Consider the following 25,268-nt stretch of genomic DNA (forward strand, 5'->3'; position numbering starts at 1 on the left):
ACCCTGGCAGCCCCAGCTGTGGGAACCCTGGCAGGAGCAGGGAGCCAGCTGAGTACGGGCCATGGGAAGGAACAATCAGTTGCACATGTACAAAATGGGAAATGACTGCCTTGGAAGGAGTATTCTGGAAAAAGATGTGGGAATTATAATGGATCACCAGCTAAATATAAGTTGACGGTGTAACACTGTTGCAACAAAAAAACCCAAACCAACCATACATCATTCTGAGATCTTTTAAGAAGGAGTGTTGTAAATAAGACACAAGAAATAATTCTTCTCTTCTTTTTCGAGGCTGTCCCTGTGGGTTCTCCCCCTTAGGTGATTGGGCGCCCCAGCGTGCCCGGCTGGAAGATTTGAACAGTGCCTAAGGCACACAGGCAGAGAGTCTCTTGAGAGAGAGTAACTGTGCAGGCGCAAGCCCTGTTCCCCTTGGGTTCTTCTGTGCCCCGATAGGCAAACGGAGGATGCCCGAAGCAGAGGAGAGAGAGAGAGAGGAAGGATGGGTGGCGGAGCACTCACAGGGCACCCATCTCGAAGAACTGCAGTTACTGCAGAGGGTGAGTAACCCTTTTGCCTTCTTTGAGGCTGTCCCTGTGGATGCTCCGCCTTAGGTGACTAAGAAGCAATATGGCCGCTGGAGGTGGGTGCTTCGGGCAGCATAATGTAAAAATGACTTGTGCTGTGCTGCAGTGGGTGTGTTTGTTCATAGTAAGAAGCAGCTGTCCAGCAATAACTTTCAATTACTACTTGCTCAGTGAAGAATTTGTATTCTTGGCCAGGGAGGAGTCCAGTCTGTCTTCCACAGTACAGCCACTGGTCCTTGACTTGTACCTAATAAATCGTTTGCCTTGTCTCTTTAAGGAACTAACAGTCAAAGAGATGAGTCTGCAGTTTCATTGTCCGGGGGCATGAGCCATGAATACAACAGTCCATCAGTTCCATGGTTTATGTCTAATAATTTAACTTGGCACCTGCAGGTGCAGTTAATGTACAAGGCTTTTATCCTTCTCTGGAGGCCTGGGCTTAAATCTGGATTATTTGTCAGAGACAAAGTGAGTCTTAGTCCACATCAATTCATAGCAGTAGCAGACCCTGGTGAGGAGCAGGTAAAGTTTGTTGCAGATCATGACTGAAGCTGTGCTGGCAAAGGAAACTTTCACCACAAGCAGCCCCCATGGTCTTTAACTTCCAAGAGCTCTTGTTTTTAATGTAAAAATTCACTTCCAGGACCAAATCTTCAGCTAGTGTCAGCTCTTCTAGCTCGTCTGAGACCAGCAGACTGCACAGTTTTATGCTGGCCAAAGATATGGGCTGGGTTTTTTAAAATGATAACACAGATGGGACAGGCACTGTCTTCGTATTCTGTGCAGCACCTTCCTCAGTGGGTCAGGACTGGGCTTGGTAGCTGCTATGAGGATGCAAAAGGTGCTGAAAATATATGCAACAGTTCTTAGACTTGGCTTTTTTTCTTCTTGCTTATTGCACCTGCACAGCCTATAGTTCTCTCTGAACAACTACCTTGCATTATAAAGTATCTCACTTGCAGATGGGCCTCAAAACACTAGAAATGTGACTAAGCCCCTGTACAAGTATAGGGATTGCTTTGCGAACCACTGCACTGATGGAACACAGCAAATATTAAAGAACAGGGACTATACAAGGGCAACCTTACTTCAAGCTCCTGGCAGTCAGTGGAGAGGTTTTTAAATGGCCCCTAAACAGTAACTCATTGTCCAGTTGAAACTCCATGCACGTGTGGGATTTTACTGAAGATTCCTCTAAGCAAATGTGGGGTTTGCGGTCTTCTGCAGTAAAGCTGTAGTATGTGCCAGTAACAGCCAGCAGTCTAATTGCTTTCTAAATGTTGTAGCTTTGAGTAACTGTTCCTTACTTTTTTTACTTTCCTTATTCTTTTATATTTTGACCCTCAGTGTGAGTAGAAACACCTTCGCTTGTCCATGCATGACTTTGTTAGTCCTCCTCAAAAGAGTTATTCTGTATATAGTGCATGGCTTAACCAAACTGCCATGCTGAGGGTGAATGGGCTTAAACTGCAGCAAGGGAGGTTTAGTTTGGATATTAGAAAAAACTTCCTAACTGTCAGGATGGTTAAACACTGGCATGACTTGTCTAGGGAGGTTGTGGAATCTCCATCATTGGAGATATTTAAGAGCAGGTTGGATAGGCATCTGTTGGGGAGGATCTAGCACAGGGGTCAGCAACCCCCAGCGTGGGTGCCAAGAATGGCACACAAGACCATTTTCATTGGCATGCGAGGTGGGAGCTCAGCTTTGCCCCTCTACCCCATGTAGCCAGGAGCTTGCTCAAAGCCATGCCACCTGAGGATTAACAAAAGACCAGCTAATGCTACCAACCACCACCTAAATGGTAAAGCTCTGCATCTTAATTTATTTATTAATGAAGCTGTTGTATTAGCAACTTTAAAAACTATCACCGGCACTTGAACCGTACATACAGGTGAAAAGGTCAAATTTCAGCACTCCACCTCGGAAAGGTTTCTCACCCCCTCATCTCGATGGTCCTTGTTTTGCTCTGAGAGCAGGGGACAGGACTTGATGATTTCTCAAGGTCCCTTCCAGTTCTAGGATTCTGTGACTCCAGCAGGTAACCATCTAGTTGTCAAGCCACAAGGCAGCTTTGCTGCAGGGTACTGAAAGATGCTTGATTGTGTGTCCACCAGAAGCCAGGTACCTGAGCGTCAATAAGTGGTGGCATCAAGAGTGGTGGGGGGAAAAACAAAACAAAGCCACAAAGGTCAGTAAATTTTACAATCTCTTCTTTAGGCTTTTTAACTATTCAATCTTTTGCTCCTGTTTGTTTTGACAGAGGCCTGGTGGACCCAGCAATGTTCTCCGTGATGCGTGTCTAGTTGCTAACGTCTTAGATCCCAGAATCAAACAGGAAATCATCAAGAAATTTATTAAACAACACCTCTCAGAATATCTGGTCCTTTTCCAAGAAAACCAAGACGTAAGTGGAACGCAGCTATGCTATGGCTGGACTTTTCATTTTTGCAAAAGAAATGGATTTTGCTTTGTTGGCATCCACTGAGCCCATATTCACCCAGCTTGATGCTGTAATATTCATTTCTGAGCCCACTGTGTCATAGACGAGTAACCACTTGATAAGGTGCTACTGGAAGGATGATGATTTAGGAGATGTGGTCTTGTGCTGTATTTTTTCATTCTACTTAGCGCTAGCAAGGATTCTGCAGGCAACTGGTGACCTCAGGGCCGGAGATTGAAAGCCAGCTGGCAGCAGGAATCCAGGAAATCTTGAGGTCTACTCCGACTGACTGCTCTGGGTCTTCAAATTGCTCTTTAAACCGGGCATACCATGCACCGGGGTGCAGGGAGTAAATGAAGGAATGAGTCAGATTTTCAAAAACACCTGTGTGATTTAAGATCACAGCTCTCATTGAGGGTCAATAGACTTGTGCTGTTAAAGTCACTTTGGCACATCACAAATCCCTCCTGTATTTAAGCACTATGAGGATGTGCTAAGTATTGTTTTTGCTGTTCGTTTCCATATGACTTCAAGATTCTTAGCCCTGCTACTTCCGCAATGCCACTAGAATATACTTAGGGCTTGTCTACACTGGCTAATTTTTTTTTCCTTCAAAAAACCACTTTTTTTTTTCCCAGAAAAGTTTGCATCCACGTTGCAAAACTTGCTGTTTGGGAATAACAGGGTGTTTCACTCCACCAAAATGACTGAATTTTGCTGATTTCCCCCCTCTCTTTCAAATTGACTCAGTGTGTACTAAGCAGAGGTAATTATGACTTAATTGGCCTCCCGGGAGGCATCCCACCATTGCTCTTGTTTCAAAACTGAGCTCTCTAGGGTGAACACTCAGTTTTGACATGCTCTTGCAGTGTGAACACTCTCTTCAGAAGTAACTTATTTGGCATTAGAATGTGGAAATTGTTTATTTCTGAAAAGCCTCGCAGTGTAGACATAGCTGGAGGCAACATGTTTCAATATTAGCAGCTGCAGGATGTACATTGTTTTCCATCTCCTTCAGGTTGCTTGGCTAGATAAAATTGACAGGCGCTATGCTTGGATTAAACGTCAGCTGATGGATTACGAGGAGAAGTACGGGCGTATGTTTCCGCCAGAGTGGTGCATGACGGAGCGGATCGCCGTTGAGTTCTGCCATATTACGAAGTGAGCGCACGGCGGCTTGTGTTTCCTGCTTCCTAGCTCGGTGAATTTTGCTACGAGGCCGTACCATAGCAATCAGCATCTTTTGCTGACTTGATGGCAGACCTGTAAGATTTTAAAATGCTGCTGCTCAGTCTCAGGGTTATTGGCCGTGACTTAGAAAGAGGAAAAATGCTGTTCAGCTGATAATCCTGAGTCACAGAGGTACATTTAATTCACAGAAAACCAGCCTCCCCTGCAGCAGAGCAGTAGATAACTAAGATGACTGGGAAGCCAGGAGCTACCCTCTCAAAGAGCTAGCTCCTTGAAAGCCAACTCCTAGGAGAGCAAAAAGTATGTGCCAGCACAGGTCCCCCAGAACACTTGCCCTGGCTGCTGTTCTCTGACCCCAGTTATAAGCCCTGCTCTTGCCAAAGTTTTGTTACAGTGGGGTTTTCTGGCTAAGAGCAGTCTAATGGATGCTAGGGGTGGTGTCCTGTTACACGCAGTCCTCACAGCAACTGTGGGTATGGATTCTGAAACCTAATCCGTCTGGGAGTGTAGAAGTTAGACAAGGGGCTTAGAATTCACTTGAATTTAGTGATGAGCTGGCTCTCTAGGAGCTGGACCGAGTTACAGCCATAAGCGTCACATCTTTTTCTTAATATGAGCATAAGTAACTGACAGTTCTGTTCAAGCAGAAAATCACATCCTTCATTTTCTCTCCTATCCCTTTAGGACAGAGCTTGCTAAGATCATGCGCACGAGAGCTAAAGAGATTGAGGTAAAATTGCTTCTGTTTGCCATTCAGAGAACGACCAGCTTTGAAGGGCTGCTGGCTAAACGCTTCTCAGGGTCCACTCTGGCTGATGGGACAGGGGTAAGGAAACTTCCGGGCCCAGCCATTATAGGGTGAAACTCCCATCCTCCAGCTCTATGTGGGGCTGGGAGGAGCTATAAGGGATGTCTTCGGAAGCTCTTCTCTGCCCAAAAGATGTTAACCTGGATTGGGGAGCAGAGTTTGTTTGGTGGTGGGGTCCTTGAACCTCCACATGCAGCACAGAGGACCCCCTTCCTCCCCAACATATAGGGCTCATGGTTATGTTACTTCTACTCTCCCATGAACCTTTAATGAAATTACAGCTGATGCCCGTTTGCTGTGAAGAACCACAACACCCCCTGCCCCTCTGCTCTCTTGTTTGCTCACCTTGATAATTTTATTCTGATTCGTCAACTTTGATTTCTATTTTTGGTTCTCTGTGCCTTAAATATTGAGTCTGTTCTGGCCTGGCTATGGTCTGAAGAAGTGAGTCTGTCCCATGAAAGCTCATCACCTAATAAATTATTTTGTTAGTCTTTAAAGTGCTACTTGACTACTTTTTTGTTTTGATAGCGTACAGACTAGCACGGTCCCTCTCTGTTACTACACAACACAGCTGTGCTACGTGCATCATGACACAGATTTCTTGCACTCTGATGCAACATCATAACTAAACATTCTCTTCTCTGAGCCGCTTTCCAGTTATTGCATGGGAAGAACTGTTCTCCTGTCCTGCCTTAGTTGTGGCGCTTACTCTTTTTCACTGGGGAGAACGGCTTGGGGAAAGGAGTCTGGCATCTTGTGTGCTGCCTTGTCTCATTTTCAGTGTTCTCAGCACGTCCAGTAGCCAAGGGCATGTTCCTGGGTTTGTCACTTTGCTTTTTCTGCCTGGAATCTAAGCTGAGCAAGTGCAGTGCTAATCAACAGCCGCCCACACAGCACCTAAAAGCCACAAGTGGCTCAAAGGCCTGAGGTCTGAGGATTGCTGCTGTCAATCTGCAGTGGCCTATTTGGACTTGTGGAAGCTATGTAGGTGTAATGGTTTCCAGCAGGGCTCTGTGTGATGGATTGAACCATGGCTGTTTGGTGTCATGCAGTAGATGGTGCCAGTTAAGGCCTTTACTATGGCCTTCAAATGATTGATTGGCGAGTTCTTGACGGTCAGTTTTTCATTTTTTCAGAAAATTTATTACCAAGTGTGCTGTTCATTAACGGATTCAATGGGTTATTCTTATTACGCCTTCAGAAATGGGTGCACGGAAGCAATTATAATTAAAGAACAACAAAAGAGCTGAGAAGAGGGTTTGAAATGAGGAAAATTAATTTATTTTCCTGGCAGCCTTTCTCCCACTTCTGATTCCACTTAGGAACCATGGAGCCCTGGATTGCTGTCATCTGAGCTCTTTTTAAACATAAAACAAAGCACGTAATCATAGACAGTATATGGACAATAGTGAGCAGGGAGCAATGGCCAGGTCTGCTGCTGGAGCACTGTTCTGATGTCTGTATTCACTGTTGTGTCAGCAACTCTGTAACGAAGTCCCTGTTTGAAGGGGTTAGAGCCAAGTCTTGACAATGTGGTCAGGGCACAAGTTGACCAATGGGTCCCTTTGAATGATAGGAGCGTAACCAGTAAGACCCAGGCTGGCTTTGGACGCGTTGCAGTGTTTCTGCAAGTTCAAAGGAGGCAGTGGAGGTTTTCTGTGTGAGGGGTGCACAGACGGGGAGGCACTTCCTCGTTTTCTACCAAGCCCACTGTAGACCAGCGGGCAGAAGCCTCAGCTGGCAACAATGACTGACATTGCCACTAACAGCAAAGTTTCCTCGGTGCTTTTGTGCACCAGAACCAAGCAAATTGAACACAGAACCACCGAGGTGGCCGTGTTAGTCTGTGTCTTTGAGAACAACAAGTCCTGTGGCGCCTTGTAGACTAACAGATATTTTGGAGCAGGTCTTTGCCCATGAAAGCTTATGCTCCAAAATATCTATTAGTCTATAAGGTGCCATAGGACTTCTTGTTGTTCTTGAACACAGAACCGTGTGTCCCTATTGTTGGAGACCTTTACAGCTTTTTAAATGGCTGCAGTTGAGCTAGCTCTGTACCGTTCTTTGTCCATCCCCTTTATTTATGCAACCGGCAGATCTGTGTGTTAACCCCGCACACACCAAGGCTTGTCGTCTTCTCGTACTCCCTGTGCCACATCTCATTTGCCCCATAGCACAGCCTGTCTTGGCTGGTGAAGTTAGTTTGGAAACCAAGTGATTTGGATTGTCTCGGCATGTTTCCACCTACCGCTGGCCAGGAAGTGCTCTTACAAGGCAGGCTGCCACATCGGTCCTCTAATGAGAGCTGTGCTGTTCCCTGTCCTCTAGGAGGCTTTTCCCCTCTTAGTGCCTCTCCTGCACCATTCACTTATCAGTCAGCAAGGGCCAGAGCTGGTACTAGCTCGGACTCTGCTTCTCCCTGTTGCATGTTTAGCAGCAGCAGAAGAGAATTGGGGAGACTCAAATTGTAGCATAGCAGGAGGTCAGGGCTGTGGTGCATTGCGTGTAGTACTTGGCTGTACTTTTCAGTCAGTCTTTCATTTTATTGAGCCTTAAATTCACCTCTGCATGGTTACAAAGCAGACCTCGGGCTGATACTTGTCTTTGATGCTTTGCTATCGTCCATGATCTGTAGATCTAGTCCCATCATGGAATTTGGTAGTGAGGGGAGAGATGTGCATGGGGCTTAGAAAGGCAAAGTGAGAATACAGCAATGTGTCTGATGTCCCAAAAGGAAACTTTCTCTCCCTTTACTTACTTTCTTTTTTTAACAGAAAAAGGCAGAGCTGCCAGCTCCTTCCACCAACCCATTTCTGGAGGATGAAACTGGGACAGAGGCAGATGAAACTGTGATAGAGAGAAGCGATATAGACAGAGTGAGTTTTCAGAGGTCTTCCTCCACAGACAGGAGTCCCAGTATCTGAGAAACTCTTGACATTCCTAAGCCTTTATTTTCCCCCAAAATCCATTTGAGAAGTTCATTGCCGTTGCCACATGCTTAGTGTAATCTTGGTCCAGGAAGTACTTCATAGTAATGGTCCCTCACTTGACACTTCTGTGTGATTCAAGGTCATAGGTGCTCGCTTTATTCTCCTCCGGCATAGGGAGAATGGGCTGAGTTCTACAGGTAGAATATCTCTAGTCTGGGACTTTCTGGTCTGTCATCATCCATAGTCTGGCATTGTCAGGGACCCCCTCAATGCTCTGGGACTGGAGCTCTCTTGCGGAAAAGCCAGGGCTGCCAAACCAGAGAGCTCGCCAGCGCCTGGGAGTGGCTCGGTGTCTAGAGCCTGGCAGCCAGGGAACTGAGGTCTGGTGGCCCAGCGGGCAAGAGCAAAGGGGCTGGCACTGACCTCCCCAATCCAGACCGGACAGGTCCCTGGGATGCCAGACCAAGGAGGTCCAACCTGGATTCTGCGTTCACACCAACAACCAGATCAGCAGCTGAAATGTAACCGTGGAACCTTTACTGATGAGACACTAGAATACAGTTGGGTTTTCGGATCCCAGATGATATGTGCTGTGAAGGCTACCTTTGAAAATCACGTTCTGCTTTGTGAACTGAAGAAATTAAAGCTAGAGTGAATGAGGATTAATAAGGGAAGCTCACTGTGTGTAACTTTTCACTTTCACTCTGAAGATGAGTGGAGGGATTTTTATATTGTGTTTTGTTTTTTCTCTCTTTCCTCTCCCAGCACGGGAAAGCAAAGCATTTAATGCAACACTTTGCGTCTTCAGCACATACTACAAACACTACATGAAGGTGCTGGAAGTGGTGTTGTTTGTTTTTAATTGGCACAGATATCAAAGCCAACAAGATGCTTTATTTTGCTCTGTACAGTTGGATTGCAAAGTGTTAATTGTAACTTGGGGCGTAGAACCTCTTTATCTTCTGTGCGTTCAGGTCCTGGCTCCTTGGTGCCATTGAAACGCAAGTAATTTAAAAATCATATTGATAAAGCTCCTGAAGTACTTTTTTAAAAGGAGCTTTCATTCCTCCCGTTAAATATTAACTAAGCACAGTGGATATTACCTGGATGGCTCAAGTGATCATAGAATCTTAGGGCTGGAAGAGACCTCAGGTGGTCATTGAGCCCAGCCCCCTGCCTAATGCAGGACCAAGTGTAACTAAATCATACCATCCAGGCAATTCAAGTGTTTCTGAGCAGGGAATTGTCTAGTTCCCAGTATGCAGGGAAGTTGGTTTCCTTCCAGATGTGAAGTCTGTGCCAGTCTGTCACTTCATTCCCTGAAGGGCTGCTTAAGAGAAAGGTAGCCCCAGTTTTTGCATTCCTTGGATTACTAGCTCCTGAGAATGGTACTGTAATTGGCTGGAGCAGTGGGTGCATTCTGCAACGCCCTGCCTAGCCGTGGCACGCCTCGGAAGCAAGTTTCCCTCTTAGGTACCACGTGGCGGCTAACATTAGCATGTAATGATAGAGCCTCACTTGTTGCGCTGGCTTTTGCTGGCAGGAGAGGAGCAGAAAAAGGAAGGGGTGAAGGTGGAGAGGGCTGGGAAGTACCATGGCTCTAAGATGTTAGGGTTGATGGCTGAGGACATGTGGAAGTTGGAAGAGGACTATAGGGGGAAAAAAATCCATGTTAAAAAGAAACCCTTCTGGTGAGCCTAGCAGTTAGATTTAATCTGTTTACTTTGGCTAGTAATAAAAGGAAACTGGGCCAGCTGCAGACCTCCTTACTGTGACAACAGTATCCTTTTATTATTCTGTCAAACTCCGTGAGGAAATAGCTTAAACATCTGTACTTCTTGGACAGCATTCCTGCATTCTGAAACACTGCGTCTCCGCTACTGTTAGAAGATTTAGTATTCTGTCTCTCCAAGCAATGCAGGGTACAGGGGATGCAAAGACTGAGAGAGACAAACACAATCTCTGATTTAACCCTGCTCTTCCAGCCACAGGAACTGTAAACACCACTAGCTGAGTCAGTTCCTGCTTCCCTGCTGCACAAGGTGGTCCTTTCAGAGCTCCTGTTCCGGAGACCTCTGGGAGTGGTGCATTTTAGAAATACCATCTATTGCTTTCTTCCCAAAGCTGAGGAATGTACATGTTCAGCTGGAATGCACAGGCTCAGGGGACGGTGAGCAGTGGCTCTCTCCCAGAGTCGTTAAAGCTTGCATTCCCCAGTGGTGGTGGTCATGAAAAGGTTAATGAAACCAGGCGCCTGGAGTGTTCTGGCCTCCATAAACCGTTGGTTCACGTGGGCTTTGCAGCCCCACGTCTTTACTCGTTTTTATGTGCCTTGTTGTTTCTCTGAAAAGCTGGTGTGTCCACAATGCGTGCACATTCCACAGATGCCCCCGTGCCTCCTTGGCTTGCTGTGTAGGCAAACACATTGGAAAGAGCTCACGAGTTGGCTTTTTTGGGGTAAAAAGGCTTTTTCAAAGAGGGAAAAACTCAGCTCGTCATTGGCCAGGCCTTTGACCCCACATCTGGGATAAAGAATATGAGAATTCTACCACCAAAACACCAGTGCTCCCTTTGCAGGCTGTGAAATTGTCTGATGGCTAAGAAATGGAGAGGTAGAAAGTGCCCACATCAACTTTTAATATGTTGAACCATCGAGTACAACTAGAGCGCTTAAAGCACCAGTTCAGCATTGGGCTTAAACATGTGCAGAACTGTAAGTCCGTAAACGGTCCCATTGACTTCCAGGGAGAGGTGTTTACGCTCTTTGCTGAATCAGTGAACAAGGTTGGCTTTGCAAATGGAGACTTACAGAAAGGAGGATTTGCCATGGTTGTGACACTATGAGAATAAGGCAGATGGCCCCAGTTGTGCATGTACTTAATGTTGCAAATCTGGTCTGAAAAAGAGTATGATTAGTGATCATTTTAAAAACAACTCCCCTCCCCCATAAAACCATACATAGGGTCATAGTGATCCTCTAGCCAGCCCTGTGTGCATTGATAATTACAGCTCTGGGAACTGAGATCTGCTTAACTCAAATCCGCTTGCAGTTCCACCTGAGTGTGGCATATTTCACGTTTTAAAATGTAGGCATGTGTTCACTGTGCTTTTAAACAACTGCCGTACACATCTGTGCCGGGGGTCACCTTTTGCTGGTGTTTCCTTAGTATTAAATAGGTGGTTGAAAAGGTTAGTTATTTGCAGAGTGCTTAGAGACCCTCTGTGGAAAGGTGTTTTAAAAGCACAAACCATTCTTTTATTATAAGAGGATTCTACAAGTGAGAAGACAGTCCTCTGAAAGACCAGATGTTTATTTTACTGTAAGATGGGAGGGATTGAAAGCACTTCAGAGGGCGGGATGCTTATTCAAAATGTCCTTGCCAAATCAGAGAATTGGCCTGAAATCATCATGATGAGATTCCAAGAAGACAAGCACAAGTTACTTGACGTGGGAACAAAAAAAAAATCAAATGCTGAAGTACAAAATAGGGATTAACTGGCTAGGTTGGGAGTACTGCTGAAAAGGATATGTAAGTTGTAGTGAAACATAAATTGAATGTAAGTCAATAGCCAGTTGCATTTGTGAAAAAAGCTAATAAGATTCTAGGATGTATTAACAGGAATGCTGTATGTCAGATGCAGGAGACTGTTGTCTTGCTCTGTGTGGCACTCGTAAGGCCTCCATTGGAGTACTGTATCCAGTTCTGGGTGCCACGCATTAGAAAAGATGCGGACAAATTGGTGAGAATCCAAAGGAGCACAACAAAAATTATGAAAGGTTAAGAAAACCTGACTGATGAGGAAAGATAAAGAAAATGGGCATGTTTAGTTTTGAGAAAATAAGATTGGTGGGGGGTGTAATATGTCTTAAAATATGTTAGGGGCTAGTGTAAAGAGGAAGGCAATAAGTCCATTGAAGGTAGAACAAGAAGTAATGGACTTAGTCTGCAGCAGGGGTTAGCTATTCGGAAGGGCTTATGAATTACAAGTTAAACTTGGAATAGGTCTCCACGGGTGATTGTGGAATCATCTTTGTTGGTTTTTAAGAGCAGGTTGGACAAAAACCTGCCAGGGATGGTCTAGATTTACTTGTCCAGCCCCTGTGCAAGGGCCTCTTGAAGTCTCTTCCAGCCCCAAACCTCTGTTTCTGTGGACATCTTAGTATATGAAGGGTCCAAATCAGGGTATATACAGTATTAGCAACATTTCATCCTTCAAATAAAATAAACCAGGCAACTAGACATGAGACTATGGAGGCAAACCTCAACCCTATGTCTATTGCTGGCTATCTAGCAAGTAGAATTTTGGGTTACAATAAAGTTCATAAAGGATATAGGTCCTGCCATGCTATTTTCGTTGCTGTTTTCTGTAGAAGTTTGCAAGGTGGCACATTTGAAATCACTTCTCTAAACGGTTTCATTGCAGCCCAAGAAGCCAAAGACCCCGGACAACCCATTTCATGGCATCATTTCCAAGTGCTTTGAACCTCACCTCTATGTATATATTGAGTCCCAGGACAAGTGAGTAACAAGCATGCACCTTTTTTGTCTTGACTGAATGTGTCTTATGACGAGGGTTCTTTCAAATTCTGTTTTACTTGCTTTAATCTGCAACACTAGTTCCCCTCCTCCTCCTCTTGCAAATGAGCAGCTGTACAGAGACAAGCCTTCCAAAAACAGAAGCTGCAGAAGGGTGTTTGTAGTAACAGAGAGAAAGCCGTGCTAGTCTATACTGACACATACCATGCACTGCCAGTTTCACAATGAAAGGTGTCCAGAGTACGGCCCAACAAGTCATAACAACCAAAGCAGTCCGTTGCTCCCTGGCTGAGAGACTTCACTTGAAGGCACTACAAGTCCCAGCCTGCATCATCTTGGTCTGGGCTGCCAAAGCACATTGCAGGTTCCATTCACTGCCACAGCCCTTGATTCATCATTTGAAAAGAAGAGAGGCTGCCATTGGATGTGCATTTAGGCTTCTGGCAAGTTAGTACAGGTTGAAGCTCTTGTCTGGCACCCTCTGGACCTGACCTTTGCTGGACCACAGGACGTCAATATTGTCTAATACATTACCAATACTTCCACTGCTTACTGGGCTCTTAGAAGACATTTAGGGGTAATTTTCAGCTAGAATGCTGAGAGCCAGGACTGGTGACTGGAAACAAACTTCATGGGACCATGGGAAACTTGGCCAGACCCATGATAAGTGGTTGTCCAGCTAACTAAAATCACGCCGGATTACGAATGTTGCCAGATGAGAGGGCTCTGGATTAGAGAGGTTCAACCTATAGTGTGGCCTTGGGGTGGGCAACGTTTGAATGCCGCTGATGTGGTTGGGTCATGGTGTTGTCTCTGTTCCCACAAGCCTGGGGCAGTGATCCATGGTGGTTTTTTAGGAAGCGGGCTTTTCTCCTACAACATGAGCAGCGAAGACTTAGAGCACAGTCAGCTGCCCCTCCATGATAAATGCTTAATTTTTATCTTGTGTCCTACCCTAATAGTTTCATTTGTTAGTGTTTTACAGCTCCCTTATCTTTGCAGAATGTGGTTTTGCCCCTCTGTAAAATGGATGTAACATGGCATTAGAAAAGGTTCAGAAAAGGGCGACTAAGATGATTAGGGGCTTGGAAAGGGTCCCATATGGGGAGAGGCTAGAGAGACTGGGACTTTTCAGTTTGGAAAAGAGGCGGTTGAGGGGCGATATGATAGAGGTATATAAAATCATGAATGGTGTGGAGAAAGTGAATATAGAAAAATTATTTACCTTTTCCCATAATACAAGAACTAGGGGACACCAAATGAAATTGATGGGTAGTAGGTTCAAAACTAATAAAAGGAAATTTTTCTTCACACAGCGCACAGTCAACCTGTGGAACTCCTTGCCTGAGGAGGCTGTGAAGGCCAGGACTCTATTAGGGTTTAAAAAAGAGCTTGATAAATTTTTGCAGGTTAGGTCCATAAATGGCTATTAGCCAGGGATAAAGTATGGTGCCCTAGCCTTCAGAACAAGGGCAGGAGATGGATGGCAGGAGATAAATCACTTGATCATTGTCTTCTGTTCTCCTTCTCTGGGGCACCTGGCATTGGCCACCGTCGGCAGATGGGATGCTGGGCTGGATGGACCTTTGGTCTGACCCAGTACGGCCATTCTTATGTTCTTACCTTACAGGGGTATCCTGTGATTTGATTATTTGCATAAAGAGCCACATATGAACAGTGCCGCGAGTGTGCTAGCTAGTATTACGTGAATTTTTGTTATTCCCAGCCTGTCACTTTGCTGAGTACCTGAGTCACGATCAACTGTCAGAGCATCAAAATTTTTTCTCACTCTCTGCTGAGTATTTAGAGAACCTTTGAATGAAAGATATTCTAGCCTAGGGACTCTAAAACTTTTTCATAGGCTTGACCACATCTTCATATACAGCCTCCCGGGCACTGCCTCACCCACAGGTGATGCGATAACACCTTTGTGACAACTGCAGTGACTAATTACAGCGGAAAGTGATCATGGGAAAGTATTTAAAATAGCTTAACTTCTTTAAATATAACTTAAGGGTTGGGAGGTGGAGAAGTCACCATCATGTGACCAGCTAGCTCTCCGAGGGGCTACTGGAGGGGAGAGGAATGAATGGATTTTAAATGCATAGAGGCTTGTGGTGGTGGTGGTGGTGGCAGCATGCAGAGTATTTGATATTCATATTATACTGTAGGAGCGATGGGAAAAACACACACCCCACCCTGTGACCCAGTTGCATCAAAATGGCAGGTGTCAATCCTGGGGTAGTTTTTCCCCATCTCATAAATCCTCTGTGCTTTAAAAGGCATGCAGCCGTTGGCCTTCCTGGGGCCAGATTCCACTTACACAACAGAACAAAGGGAAATGTCTTTTTTCCTTTCTTGCCACAAACAAAAACTAAAGTGCATGAGCACTCCAAACCTCCCCCCCCCACCTCACTTCCCAGCCAACTTAATCCCCTTTTTTAGTAATCCTACCCCACCCTGCTCCTGTGCTCTCAACATTATTCTGCCATCCTCAAGATGTTTTACATTAGCTTTATAGCTACAGGCAGCAGGGAGTTCAAAGAAAAACAGCTACATTAGCTAAAATAAGTTTGCTTTTCTGTGCAGTCTCTTCTCCTGGGACTGAACTTTCCGAGGGATCTGTTTGATTGATATCTCCATATGGAGTGTTGCTCCAACAATTAATTGGGTATTTGGGCAGTGCATAGAAAGGGTGATGGGACAGAAGTTTTGTTTAGTGTTTCGGCGTTTGTGGCAGCAGCTGTTCCTCTTCCACTGGAAAATTGTTTCCATACCAGTCTAAAAAACCATAGTGCCAAAATCTGTAGCTGTTTCTGAGGAGGTACCTGAAAAAATGTCTTTAAAGGCACTTTTTATTTTTCCAAGCTTGGTTACTGTTCAGATTTCAGGTGTTGAGTTGCACTTCTGTCTCTCTGTGCTATAAGAATCTGTTTTATATGCACAACTTATCTGAGAAACATGAATATACAGAATGTTGTAAAAAAAACTAAAGCTCTATTATAGCAGAGCAGTAGCTTTGTTGAAGTTGAGACTTACTGTTATCAATCAATATTTCTAAGTCCTCTAAAACCCCCAGGCATTCTCGAACTGTCTTGAAAATCACAGGGCCTTACTGTGGTCCCACCTGGAGCTAGTGTTCTGAATCTGGAATCATTTGAACACAGAGTTCCAAATGCCTTCTTGGTGGTGACTCGACAATGAGTAGGATGTCTTCATGTCACCCTCCTATATGTGAGTCCATTGATGGCTGACCAGTCCGATTCTGGAGCCGCAGGTCTTATCACAGAAGGGACTGGTGTTAATAGCAGCTGGAGGGGTGTAGGGCAGTTTTTGCTGCTCCTTTCTTCTTCTCCACCTCTCCTGGTCTGCACTGCAGTGGGACCTCTCAAATTGCACTTAGATTACTGCTGTCCACTGGGGACGGTCATGGACAGTTCCAGAGGTATCCAATAGTAGTTTGTACCCTACAATTGACCTGGACTTTTTGATGTTATTTGCTCCTACTGCCAAGATGATGCATGCTCTCTAGGTTGAACAAACTGGCTTAGTAAACACAGTGGCCATGTCTACACTGTTCCAAAACTTTGAAATGACCATGCAAATGACCATTTTGCAGTTTACTAATGAAGCGCTGAAATACATATTCAGCGCCTCATTAGAATGCCGGCAGCTGCGGCACTTTGAAATTGCCTATCTGCTGATAGGGAATTTTGAAGTTGGTGGGGTCCTTTCGGAAAGGACCCCCCTCTGGACGAGCCGTGTGGTGGCGAGCCGTGGCAATTTCGAAGTGCCACGGCTGCTGGCATTCTAATGAGGCACTGAATATGTATTTCAGTGCTTCATTAGTAAACTTCAAAATGGCCATTTGCATTAGTAAACTTCAAAATGGCCATTTGAAGTTTTGGGATAGTGTAGACGTAGCCAGTGAGTTATTTATTCATATTACTTAATAGCTTGGTAGTAATCTTCATGGAGACTGTGAACCCTCCCATTCACCTGATGAAGAATGAAGCACTAGCAATGAATTCTGTCACTGTTTAGCTGACAGCTCGTTCATGGTAGCATTCATGAAGAACTTGTGTTAATTGAATGCCATCATAGCACTAGAAAAAGTACTGACGTTCTGGAGATAAGGGGAGAGGGGAAAAAAAGAGGGTAAACCTGGCAGTAGAAGGGTTGAGTCCACTAGGAATAAAGTAGGAATCTGCACTTAACTGATATCGTTGCAGTTTCTCTCTCTCTCTCTCATCTTGTTTTTGGAAAATCTGTTCCCAACTAGCCTACCATTGTTTGGAGAGGTTTCTTGTTTGCATATGGGAATAAGGATGTCATGTCTACAGCAGGCTCGTTTTCAAAACCTGGATAGGAGAGATTCCTTTTGTGGGTCTCACCTTCTTCGAATTGACTTCCTAATGGACAACTTTCCCTAGCTGATGCTGCTTGCCGCTGTGAGGCTGATGTGATGTTCCCATGGTATTTTGGCAGAAATGTGCCTATGTGTTCGGAGTCCGGCTGCCACAAGTTTGCCAAATCCAGAGCAACAGCTGCTGCAAAAAAACATCCCAAGCTCATCAAGGCCCAAAAGCACTTTCAGCATTTGGATCTGCAGCTACTAAAGTCAATGTGAAAACTTCACTCACCTCAATAGGAGCAAAATTGAGCTTCTTGTGGATTAAAACTTCTAAATGCAAATTGGATCAATGTCCACCATAAACATTTCCTTCAGCACAGAAGTCTCTCCACACCCTCCTCCCAGTACTCCCTCTCCAGTCTACTCCCCTGGAAGTGCCTGAGGGAATAGATGGGCTTTGCAACGTAGCCAGAAGGTTGGCTCATTCAATCAGTCTCCTGGTGTATGAAGGGAGGAATAGCGAAATCCAGCATCAAGGATCCTTTGCTGAAGAGGTGATCCAAGGTATTTGGCCACCTCCGGAATCTGACATTTGCCTGTGTCACTTAATGTTAAAACAAGCATAATGCAGTGGCATTGCTCTTCCAGCCCTTTGACGCCAGGAAGTGCTTGTGTTGAGAGGTCTTTTTAAGAGCCAGGGAATGCATCTAACCTTGTGTAGCAGAAGAACGTGTTTTGGAGAGCGACCATATGAGGTTCAAAGAAGCAAAAGCCCCTGACATTGCTCACTCTGTTCTGATTTTTCTCTCTCAAGACAACATGACTGCAGCCTACTAAAAGAGTTTTCTGTGCACACGTGAAGGCAAAGCACAGCTGCCCGGATGGAAAAGCAACTATTGAATTTAGTAGGATGTTTTCTAGGAGCAGCCCATGTCTGTTATCCTTTGAGATGCTGAAGAAATGCTGCAGGCTGCCATATGGGAACCATCTTCAGTAGGTATCTCTCAGCTGATGCTGCAGTCATGACAGGAAATTCACATGTTTTCTCTTGCCAATGAAGACTGGACCCTCAGCATCAGACAAGCGTTGCAGGACTAGCAACCCAGGACTGAAGTCTGATACTTGACACTTCCAGTTTAATGCTGCAGAGGTTGAAGAACTATATGCAATTGTTCAGTCAGAGCAACTGAAGGTAATCAAACAATATGGCTGCCCTGGGGCGATGGAAAGAGTAACTGCTTGGCCTTTTGATGGTTTATAATCCTACTCTGTGCTCCGGAGCACATTTAGCAATTGTAGGGAGGCAGGTACCAGTTTTGCAAGGATGAGCCTTTAGGTTAGGTAGGGCTAATAAAGTGCCGGAGATGAAGGGTCAGCCACATCAAAGTAGGGATCTGTGAGCTCTGCATGGGAGGTATTGTACTTTCCTCGCTGTTCAGGTAACACCTAGAGCATCATGGTACTAATGTAAATCTGTGGTGGCAGAGGTGATGGTGAATGGCAACAGGGAAATAGATACAGAATCCTTGCGGGTCTGTTCTGTGGTTCCAGTAGAGAGAGAGTGGAAGTTGTTTTTGGAAAGGTGTTACGGGGCCATTCCTGAAATCCAGCATCAGAGCGCAAAGAAAGGTGATTGTGCCCATTTCAGGGGATCCCAGTGTACATGCCTTTCCCAGCCTCTTAGGATTAATTATCTGGTTTGCCAGTTCTCAGGTGTTGAGTGTAGAGCTGGTTTGAACAATTCAGTTGAAATTAGGTATGGAGCTGGGAGGATCTGGTCTTCTTTTTAATGGAAAATTGGTTCTTTTGGCTAAATGATGTTTTTTTGCAGGAAGTGCCTCCTTTCTATGGAAATTTTTGATACTTTGTTAAAACCAATAAACACTTGAAAGCCAAAATATTTTGTCTGAAAATGAGAACAGTTCAGTTCAACATGAAGTACTTTGGTTTGTATTTTGCTGAAAACCAGTATTTTTCATTGGTGGGGAAAAGGGCCCTATTTTTCAGTCTGCTCTAATGGGACACATCACACAGACTACACATACTCTTAAGAACAGAAGCTGAGGTGCTGGCCTTGGAGAAGTAGGACCAAAGGAACCCCTTTTTGAGCCGATGATTTGTGTTGATTCTGAAGTGCTTGCATCAGCCGTCTGCCACACTGAAAGCCCTTTTCTTTGTGGTGCAGTAGATGATGAGTGAACTTGATTGGAACAGACACCTGTGAATGTTGTACCTTCCCTGTAGTGATTGCAGTTAGCAATGAACAGGTCAATGTTGGGGCTCTGCCACTCAAAGGAGGCAGGAAAAGAGCACCATGCTTGCATACAATAGCCAGTGATTAAAAAGAGCTTGAGTGAAAATACACTTTCATGTGTTAATAGTAATTGTTGTTTATTAATTAAGTGTCTCTGTGCATTTCCTGTACCATCTTATGGTAACCAAGGGAAACCATAAAACAGTAAGTGGCTCCAATGGGGTATCATTTTGAGCACATCCCTTTAAATAGCATGGCCCACATGGCCTGATTTGGAGAAGCCTAGACTGTGCAATATGACCTGTTACTTCAGCGGGTGCCAGGAATGAAAACTTGAGCCTAGGCTTTGTGCACTTGCTGGTCCTGGCAGAGGTTGTAGTATTTGAAGTTGGACTGGAGAGCCAACTGGAGCTGCTATGAGAAGTCTCGGTACAAAAGGTCATTGCTCTTTATTGTTGTATGAGCTTTGTGCTGTATGGGTGGGGGCATCGGAGGTCTGAAGCATCAGCCTGCTAAGATTTGAATTCACTTTATTGGTATCCTACAAGATATCTGGTTTGACGCATCTTTTTATTTTTCAGCTACCTGATTAAACTATCCTTTTCTGTTTCTTGCACTAGAAATCTTGGCGAGCTGATTGACAGGTTTGTTGCTGATTTCAAAGCTCAAGGGCCCCCCAAGCCAAATGTGGATGAAGGGGGCGCGGTCCTGCCCAGCTGTGCTGACCTCTTTGTCTATTATAAGAAGTGCATGGTGCAGTGTTCACAGCTCAGCACTGGGGAGCCCATGATTGCGCTGACCACCATATTTCAGAAGTACCTTCGGGAATATGCCTGGAAAATTCTCTCTGGAAACTTACCCAAGTGAGTTTAGTTTCCCAAGAAAACCTGGGGATACCATCTGGGAGGACATGCCATGTCATGATAACTGGTTAATAAATCAACACTTGTGAATGCCAGCGTGGCACTTTCAAAGGTAGTGCGTAGTTGTGGTATGATTCCCTTATGTACTGTAATGTTGAATTGAGAGATAGCAGAATAATTATTGCTGGGATTTTCAAGAGGAACTCTGGGTTTTAGAGCCCTGTCCCATTGTAAGTGAATGGGAGTCAGGCACCCTGCCGAGAACAATAAACACTGGAGATCTGGTTTTCACCGCTACCCCCAGTGGCTGACTCAGGCCCCAAAACACCATTGCTCTGTGCCTTGTGTGGTGTGCAAAGCGAGTGTGACTTGACCATAGAGGAAGCATTGCATGGCACAAGAGGCAAGGTAATGGATTGTTAGGTGCCCTTACATTGGGTCCTTGTGTGCGTGAGTACTTTTCCACATGCTTGCCCTAGTCATGCATGCAAATAATGAGCAAAGCCATTTAAACACAGTTTTGAAAATCAAAATTGAGACCAGTGGGATTCCTATATTAACTAGTAAAAAAAGATAATTTTGTAGTCTGCTGAAGTGACTTGATTGGAACTATTTTAGAGGGGTGCACGTGTGTACGCAAACACATAATTGACCTAAGACACATGTTCTATTAAACAGGTGACAGTGGAGTGAACTCATTGGAGTCACTGTGAATTTACACTAATGTAATTGTGCCATTGAATTCAGGGAAAATGTCGATGTTAATTACAAGTCATGTTCATATACAACTATTTGATATATCTGGGAGCAACTGAGTGAATTTCTGAAACAAGCTAAAGTATTTTACATCTGGTAGTGGGGTTACATTTTGGAAAAGTGGAAAGATTAATTTAACGTGTGTTCTCCAGTAGACCTCAGTTGCATTCTTTGAACATACGATTTTTTGTGCTCTGTTGCTGCTGTCCAAGATAAATATCGCTGTCCTATTTTTTTTTTTTGTATAAGAAAGGATTTGGGTTATAGAGAATTGAAATAGGCAAGGAATTTCCTGACTCCCAACTGTTCTGATCCTTTGATTAACTGCTGTGTATCAACAATCCACTAGAAGGAGGAAATATAGGAGAGAATCTGCGTACTCTCCTTTTAGTTCCTGCAGTATATGAAATGACGGCTAAACTTCGAGATATAGGTTGAAATCTACTTAGTTAAATAGCTTATTACCATGTTGCATAATAGCTATTGAGCTCTTCCTGTAGCTATTAAGTAGAGTATTGGAGTAATTGACAGCCAAGCCAAGGCTAGCCATGGAATGTGTATTAAATTTGGATAAGGGCTAATACACTGGAAAGGGCTGGATTTTCCATCACTTGAAGTCATTAAATCAAAGCTGATCTTTCTGTAAGATTTGCTGTAGCTGAAACAGACACGTTATGGGCTTGAAGTGGCTGAGATTCTTTTGGCTGTTTCGATGCAGCAGGTCAGACTAGTTAATTCCTCCTGGCCTTAAAATCTCTAAATAGAGTGTTGGGTGATGTGTGTACCTCTCCCAGAAAGCACAGTTGATGCTTTAGTCTCACAAAATTTGTCTTCCCCCAGAACAACAAGCAGCAGTGGTGGGCTGACCATCAGCAGCCTGCTGAAAGAGAAGGAAGGCTCAGAAGTGGCCAAGTTTACCATAGAAGAACTCTGTCTGATCTGTAGTATCCTCAGCACTGCAGAGTACTGCCTGGCAACGACACAACAGGTGAGCTTCCTTTGGCAACCCCTGTAATATTGTATCCTGTCTCCCATGTGATAATCTATGGCAAATCAGGAAATGAGGTACTGCTCCTTGGTGCCCGACTGCATGAAGTCATATTACAAGCTGTTTTGTTTTAAAATTAAAGGTCACTGCTTGTCTATATTTTAAAAAGTCAGAAATGTGCTGTGCTGAAATTGGCATAGTGATTTCTGCTGTGCATAATGATGTGCAGCCCTCCTGCAGTCATTAACAAATTTTTATTGTCAGAAGATGCTCATGGTGCAGTGAAGTTTGAGAACTCCTAGCCTAGCATTTTGGACAAACAGGAACTGTCTAGTCTGGTTACCATTCCAATCTCAGACAAGATGCAATAGTCTAGGATCCATTCCTGATTTAAGAAGCTGGCTTTTCCAGGAGTGCAGGCTGCTAAGTTATGAATTTAGGTAGAAAGCTGATTGGTCTGTTACCCGTTTTGTCCCCTAACAGCTGGAAGAAAAGCTCAAAGAAAAAGTGGATGCAAATCTCATGGAACGAATCAATCTGACGGGAGAGATGGATACATTCAGCATGTACGTCCAGCAGGGCATCTTTCCATAGTGCTGACAAATGTCAGAGATCGTCTGTTCAGTGATGGAGGCCGGTACTAGCAGAATGGCTGGTAGATGTAGGACATAAACCTCATGGCATTACCCGCTTAAGTCTGGAAGAAAGGTTTTCCCAGGCACAAAACCAATCTTTCTCCTGGATGGCCCAAGAGCATGAGTGGTATTGACCACGTATACAGTTGTTCCCCATCATGATGGCCAAAGGACCAAAAAGACTGAGAGCAGGAAAGAAAATTCGAGTTTCCGCCTGGAATAACATTTGCCTTTTGGCAGCTGTTTGCCATTACTGTTACATTTCAAGAAGGAAGCCGTCCTGGTTCATTCTCCTTCCTTACAGCAATTTCCCAGAGTACATCGGCAGTATTTTCATTCTCAAACACCATTTAATGTTAAAATGCTTGGCCCACAATGCAAGATCCTTGTATTTAAGGAAAGTAATTGAGGGGGAAATGACCATGCATTAAAATTATTTTTCTCCCATATCATATAAGACCATTGGTGTCCCCTCCTATAAGAGGGCCTCAAAGTTCTCCCCAACCATTTAACCTGTGAGGGAAGGTAGTCATCCTATCCCCATTTTTCTCCCAGCTGAGGAGCCTGAGACAGAGTGATTAATTGGTTTGCCTAGGGTCACACACAAAGTCCTTGGCCAAGCAGGGAACAGAACACACATACCTTAACTCTCTGATCTTAATCACAGAACCATAGTTCCTTGAAATTCTAATTGAGCAAGTGTTTAATCCTACTGTACATGCTTCCTGATGCTGCTCTCCAGTCCAGGAGCTATGATTTAGTAAAGATTGTAAGCTCATATTGCTCTGCTGCTACCAGAAACGTTGTTTCTAGCATTTTCCTGTTTGGCTCCAGCTAAGGTGATTCTTCCTCTCTCCCTGTAGTGGCAGGATGGGAACCAAAATTCCCATGTGGGATTTTCATACCCTTGGGCTCCTGTTCCTTCTCTAGCCTGATTTCCTTTTGATCTGAGCAAACTCTCTTTCTCCGTATTTGCTCTCATATCCCACGTAAGAAGAACAAATTCCTTGTCTATGGCTGAGTTTGGAAAGACTTTCCATGGCTTGATTGAGAACAGCAAAGCAAATTAACCCTGAATTGAGACTGTAATTTGCCATGCTGCCGTGTACTAGATTTCTGCTGATACAGGCAGTGGGAGAGTGCGCATTACATTCTTCCATGAACTGTTTTTATGACCCAGCTGTTTTGTGTTGCCATTCAGTTTCTGTTGCGGTTGTCTCACTTGGTGGCTAATGAGACGAGGTCTTGGAAGTTCTTTTGACAGACTATTTGCACATCTGCCATTTTGCATGGGTTTCAGTTGGACCTTCAGGAGTGATACGTCTGATAACAAAGGCTTTTTAGGCCTTTAAATCAGAATAGAGCTTTGGCCAGTGTCTGGTCAGCATAGGACACACTTATGAATCGGAGTTTGCTCTATAGGCGTTTTCTTTAAACAACAGACAAATCCCTTCTACTGGAATCTGGTGCTTAGTTATGCTTAGGAGTAAATAAAGCCATACAATGTTTCTGGTAACGCACCCTGACCTCAGTTTTACTGTACGTGTCGTGAGGGTCAGTAGCAGCTGATTTTTTTCTTCTCTTTGTAATTGCATAAGAGAAGGTGAAAATCACTGGCATGCTTGTAAAATATTTGTATTTGCGCTTAGCTAGGGAAGCATTAGTCCTTGGGATCGGTGTGTGGGTCCTTTGAAAAAGTGACAGGATGGTAACAAACAATATCTTTTTGAGGCAAATTGAACTGTAGTCTGAACATGGAACCAGGAGTCTTCTAGGGCCACACCTCAGCTCTGCTGATGCTTTGCTGCGCAACTCTGGGCAAGTCTCTTAGAGATGAATTTCTTAAGGACTTGTTCTGATCCTACCAAGTGGGTGTCTGGCTTGCATTTCCTTGCCTCCTTGAAAAAAGCTAACTGTGGTATCTCCATACCTCGGTGTCACTGCCTGTAAAACAGGGATTGTAGATGTCTTGCTCACAGGGCAATGGGGATTAATTGGCTAGTTTGTAAAGGGCTACAAATGTGCCTACAGATGTGTTTGTACAGCACTGAACTCAGCAAGGCCCCGTTCCGATCAGAGATTCTGGTGCTACTCTGACATAGATGATGATGCAGTGTGCAGTTGCTGTTTGGTCCATGCTGTGCTAGAAATCAGACATTGCTGCACTCCCGTTACTCCTGTAAGCCCCTCAGGCTGATTTTAAAAGGTGAATTTCTTTCCCTGACTTGCTCTGTATTGCTTTTTACCCCAGACTCTGTGCCTGGTGATGAAGCCCTAGGTAGGCTCCTAACATATGGAAGCCTGTCAGGAACTGCTTGCCTGCTATTAAACTGGCCGTGTTTCATTTTGGCGCTAAACCACAACTATTTCCTACATTGTGCTGACAGCAGAAGCCCTGTAGAACTCAGACGTACCCAGGCAGCCCAGTTATCTCAATCCCAGCTATCTTGCTATTGCTCGAGCTTGTGTAGTTTCCTTAGGGAGTAAATCATGTGGCGCCAACCAGATGGCAGAGAGGCACGGCAGCCAAGTAGTAATGGCCCACAAGTGTTTTCATTTTAGTGCAAATGCCCCATTGTTTATTTTAAAGACAGCAGCCGCTTCATCTCTAATATTTTTCAGGCTCATTTTTGACAGGCTGCCTGTCTAAGTGATTTTTTTTTTAAACAAACAAATTCTGGATAGGAGCAATCTTTCTATTTAGGGCACCGCTGCTGTCTTTGCATGCTTTTAGTGCTACTGGAGAGATCTAACAGCTTGCATGAGTTTCTGTGAGGGGAGAACAATACAGAGTGATTTGATAGCTGGTTAATGGCATTCATCTGTGTCAGAACTTGTATTTAAATATCTAAAGGAAAATTTCCTTGAGCAGGTAAGTTGCAAAGCAACACCTACAGAATTTTGGGAGATGGGAAGGACCT

At 44.5% G+C, this 25,268-nt stretch overlaps 1 protein-coding gene across 6 annotated transcripts in view; it reads left to right on the forward strand.

The window, feature by feature from the left end:
- Window positions 1-25,268, forward strand: part of VPS53 (VPS53 subunit of GARP complex) — a 103,459-nt gene that overhangs the window by 47,806 nt on the left and 30,385 nt on the right. For 5 of the 6 annotated variants that reach the window (XM_075013540.1, XM_075013539.1, XM_075013535.1 and 2 more), the window contains exons 9-16: window positions 2,848-2,991; window positions 4,046-4,188; window positions 4,903-5,044; window positions 7,804-7,905; window positions 12,385-12,479; window positions 19,726-19,968; window positions 21,565-21,712; window positions 22,196-22,278. In XM_075013540.1, coding sequence (XP_074869641.1) covers window positions 2,848-2,991; window positions 4,046-4,188; window positions 4,903-5,044; window positions 7,804-7,905; window positions 12,385-12,479; window positions 19,726-19,968; window positions 21,565-21,712; window positions 22,196-22,278 — 1,100 coding nt within the window. The remainder of the gene's footprint in view (window positions 1-2,847; window positions 2,992-4,045; window positions 4,189-4,902; window positions 5,045-7,803; window positions 7,906-12,384; window positions 12,480-19,725; window positions 19,969-21,564; window positions 21,713-22,195; window positions 22,279-25,268) is intronic. The other variant, XM_075013537.1, reaches the window with a different exon arrangement.

This window comes from Carettochelys insculpta, chromosome 19 (assembly GCF_033958435.1).
Source record: "Carettochelys insculpta isolate YL-2023 chromosome 19, ASM3395843v1, whole genome shotgun sequence".
Lineage (NCBI taxonomy): Eukaryota > Metazoa > Chordata > Testudines > Carettochelyidae > Carettochelys > Carettochelys insculpta.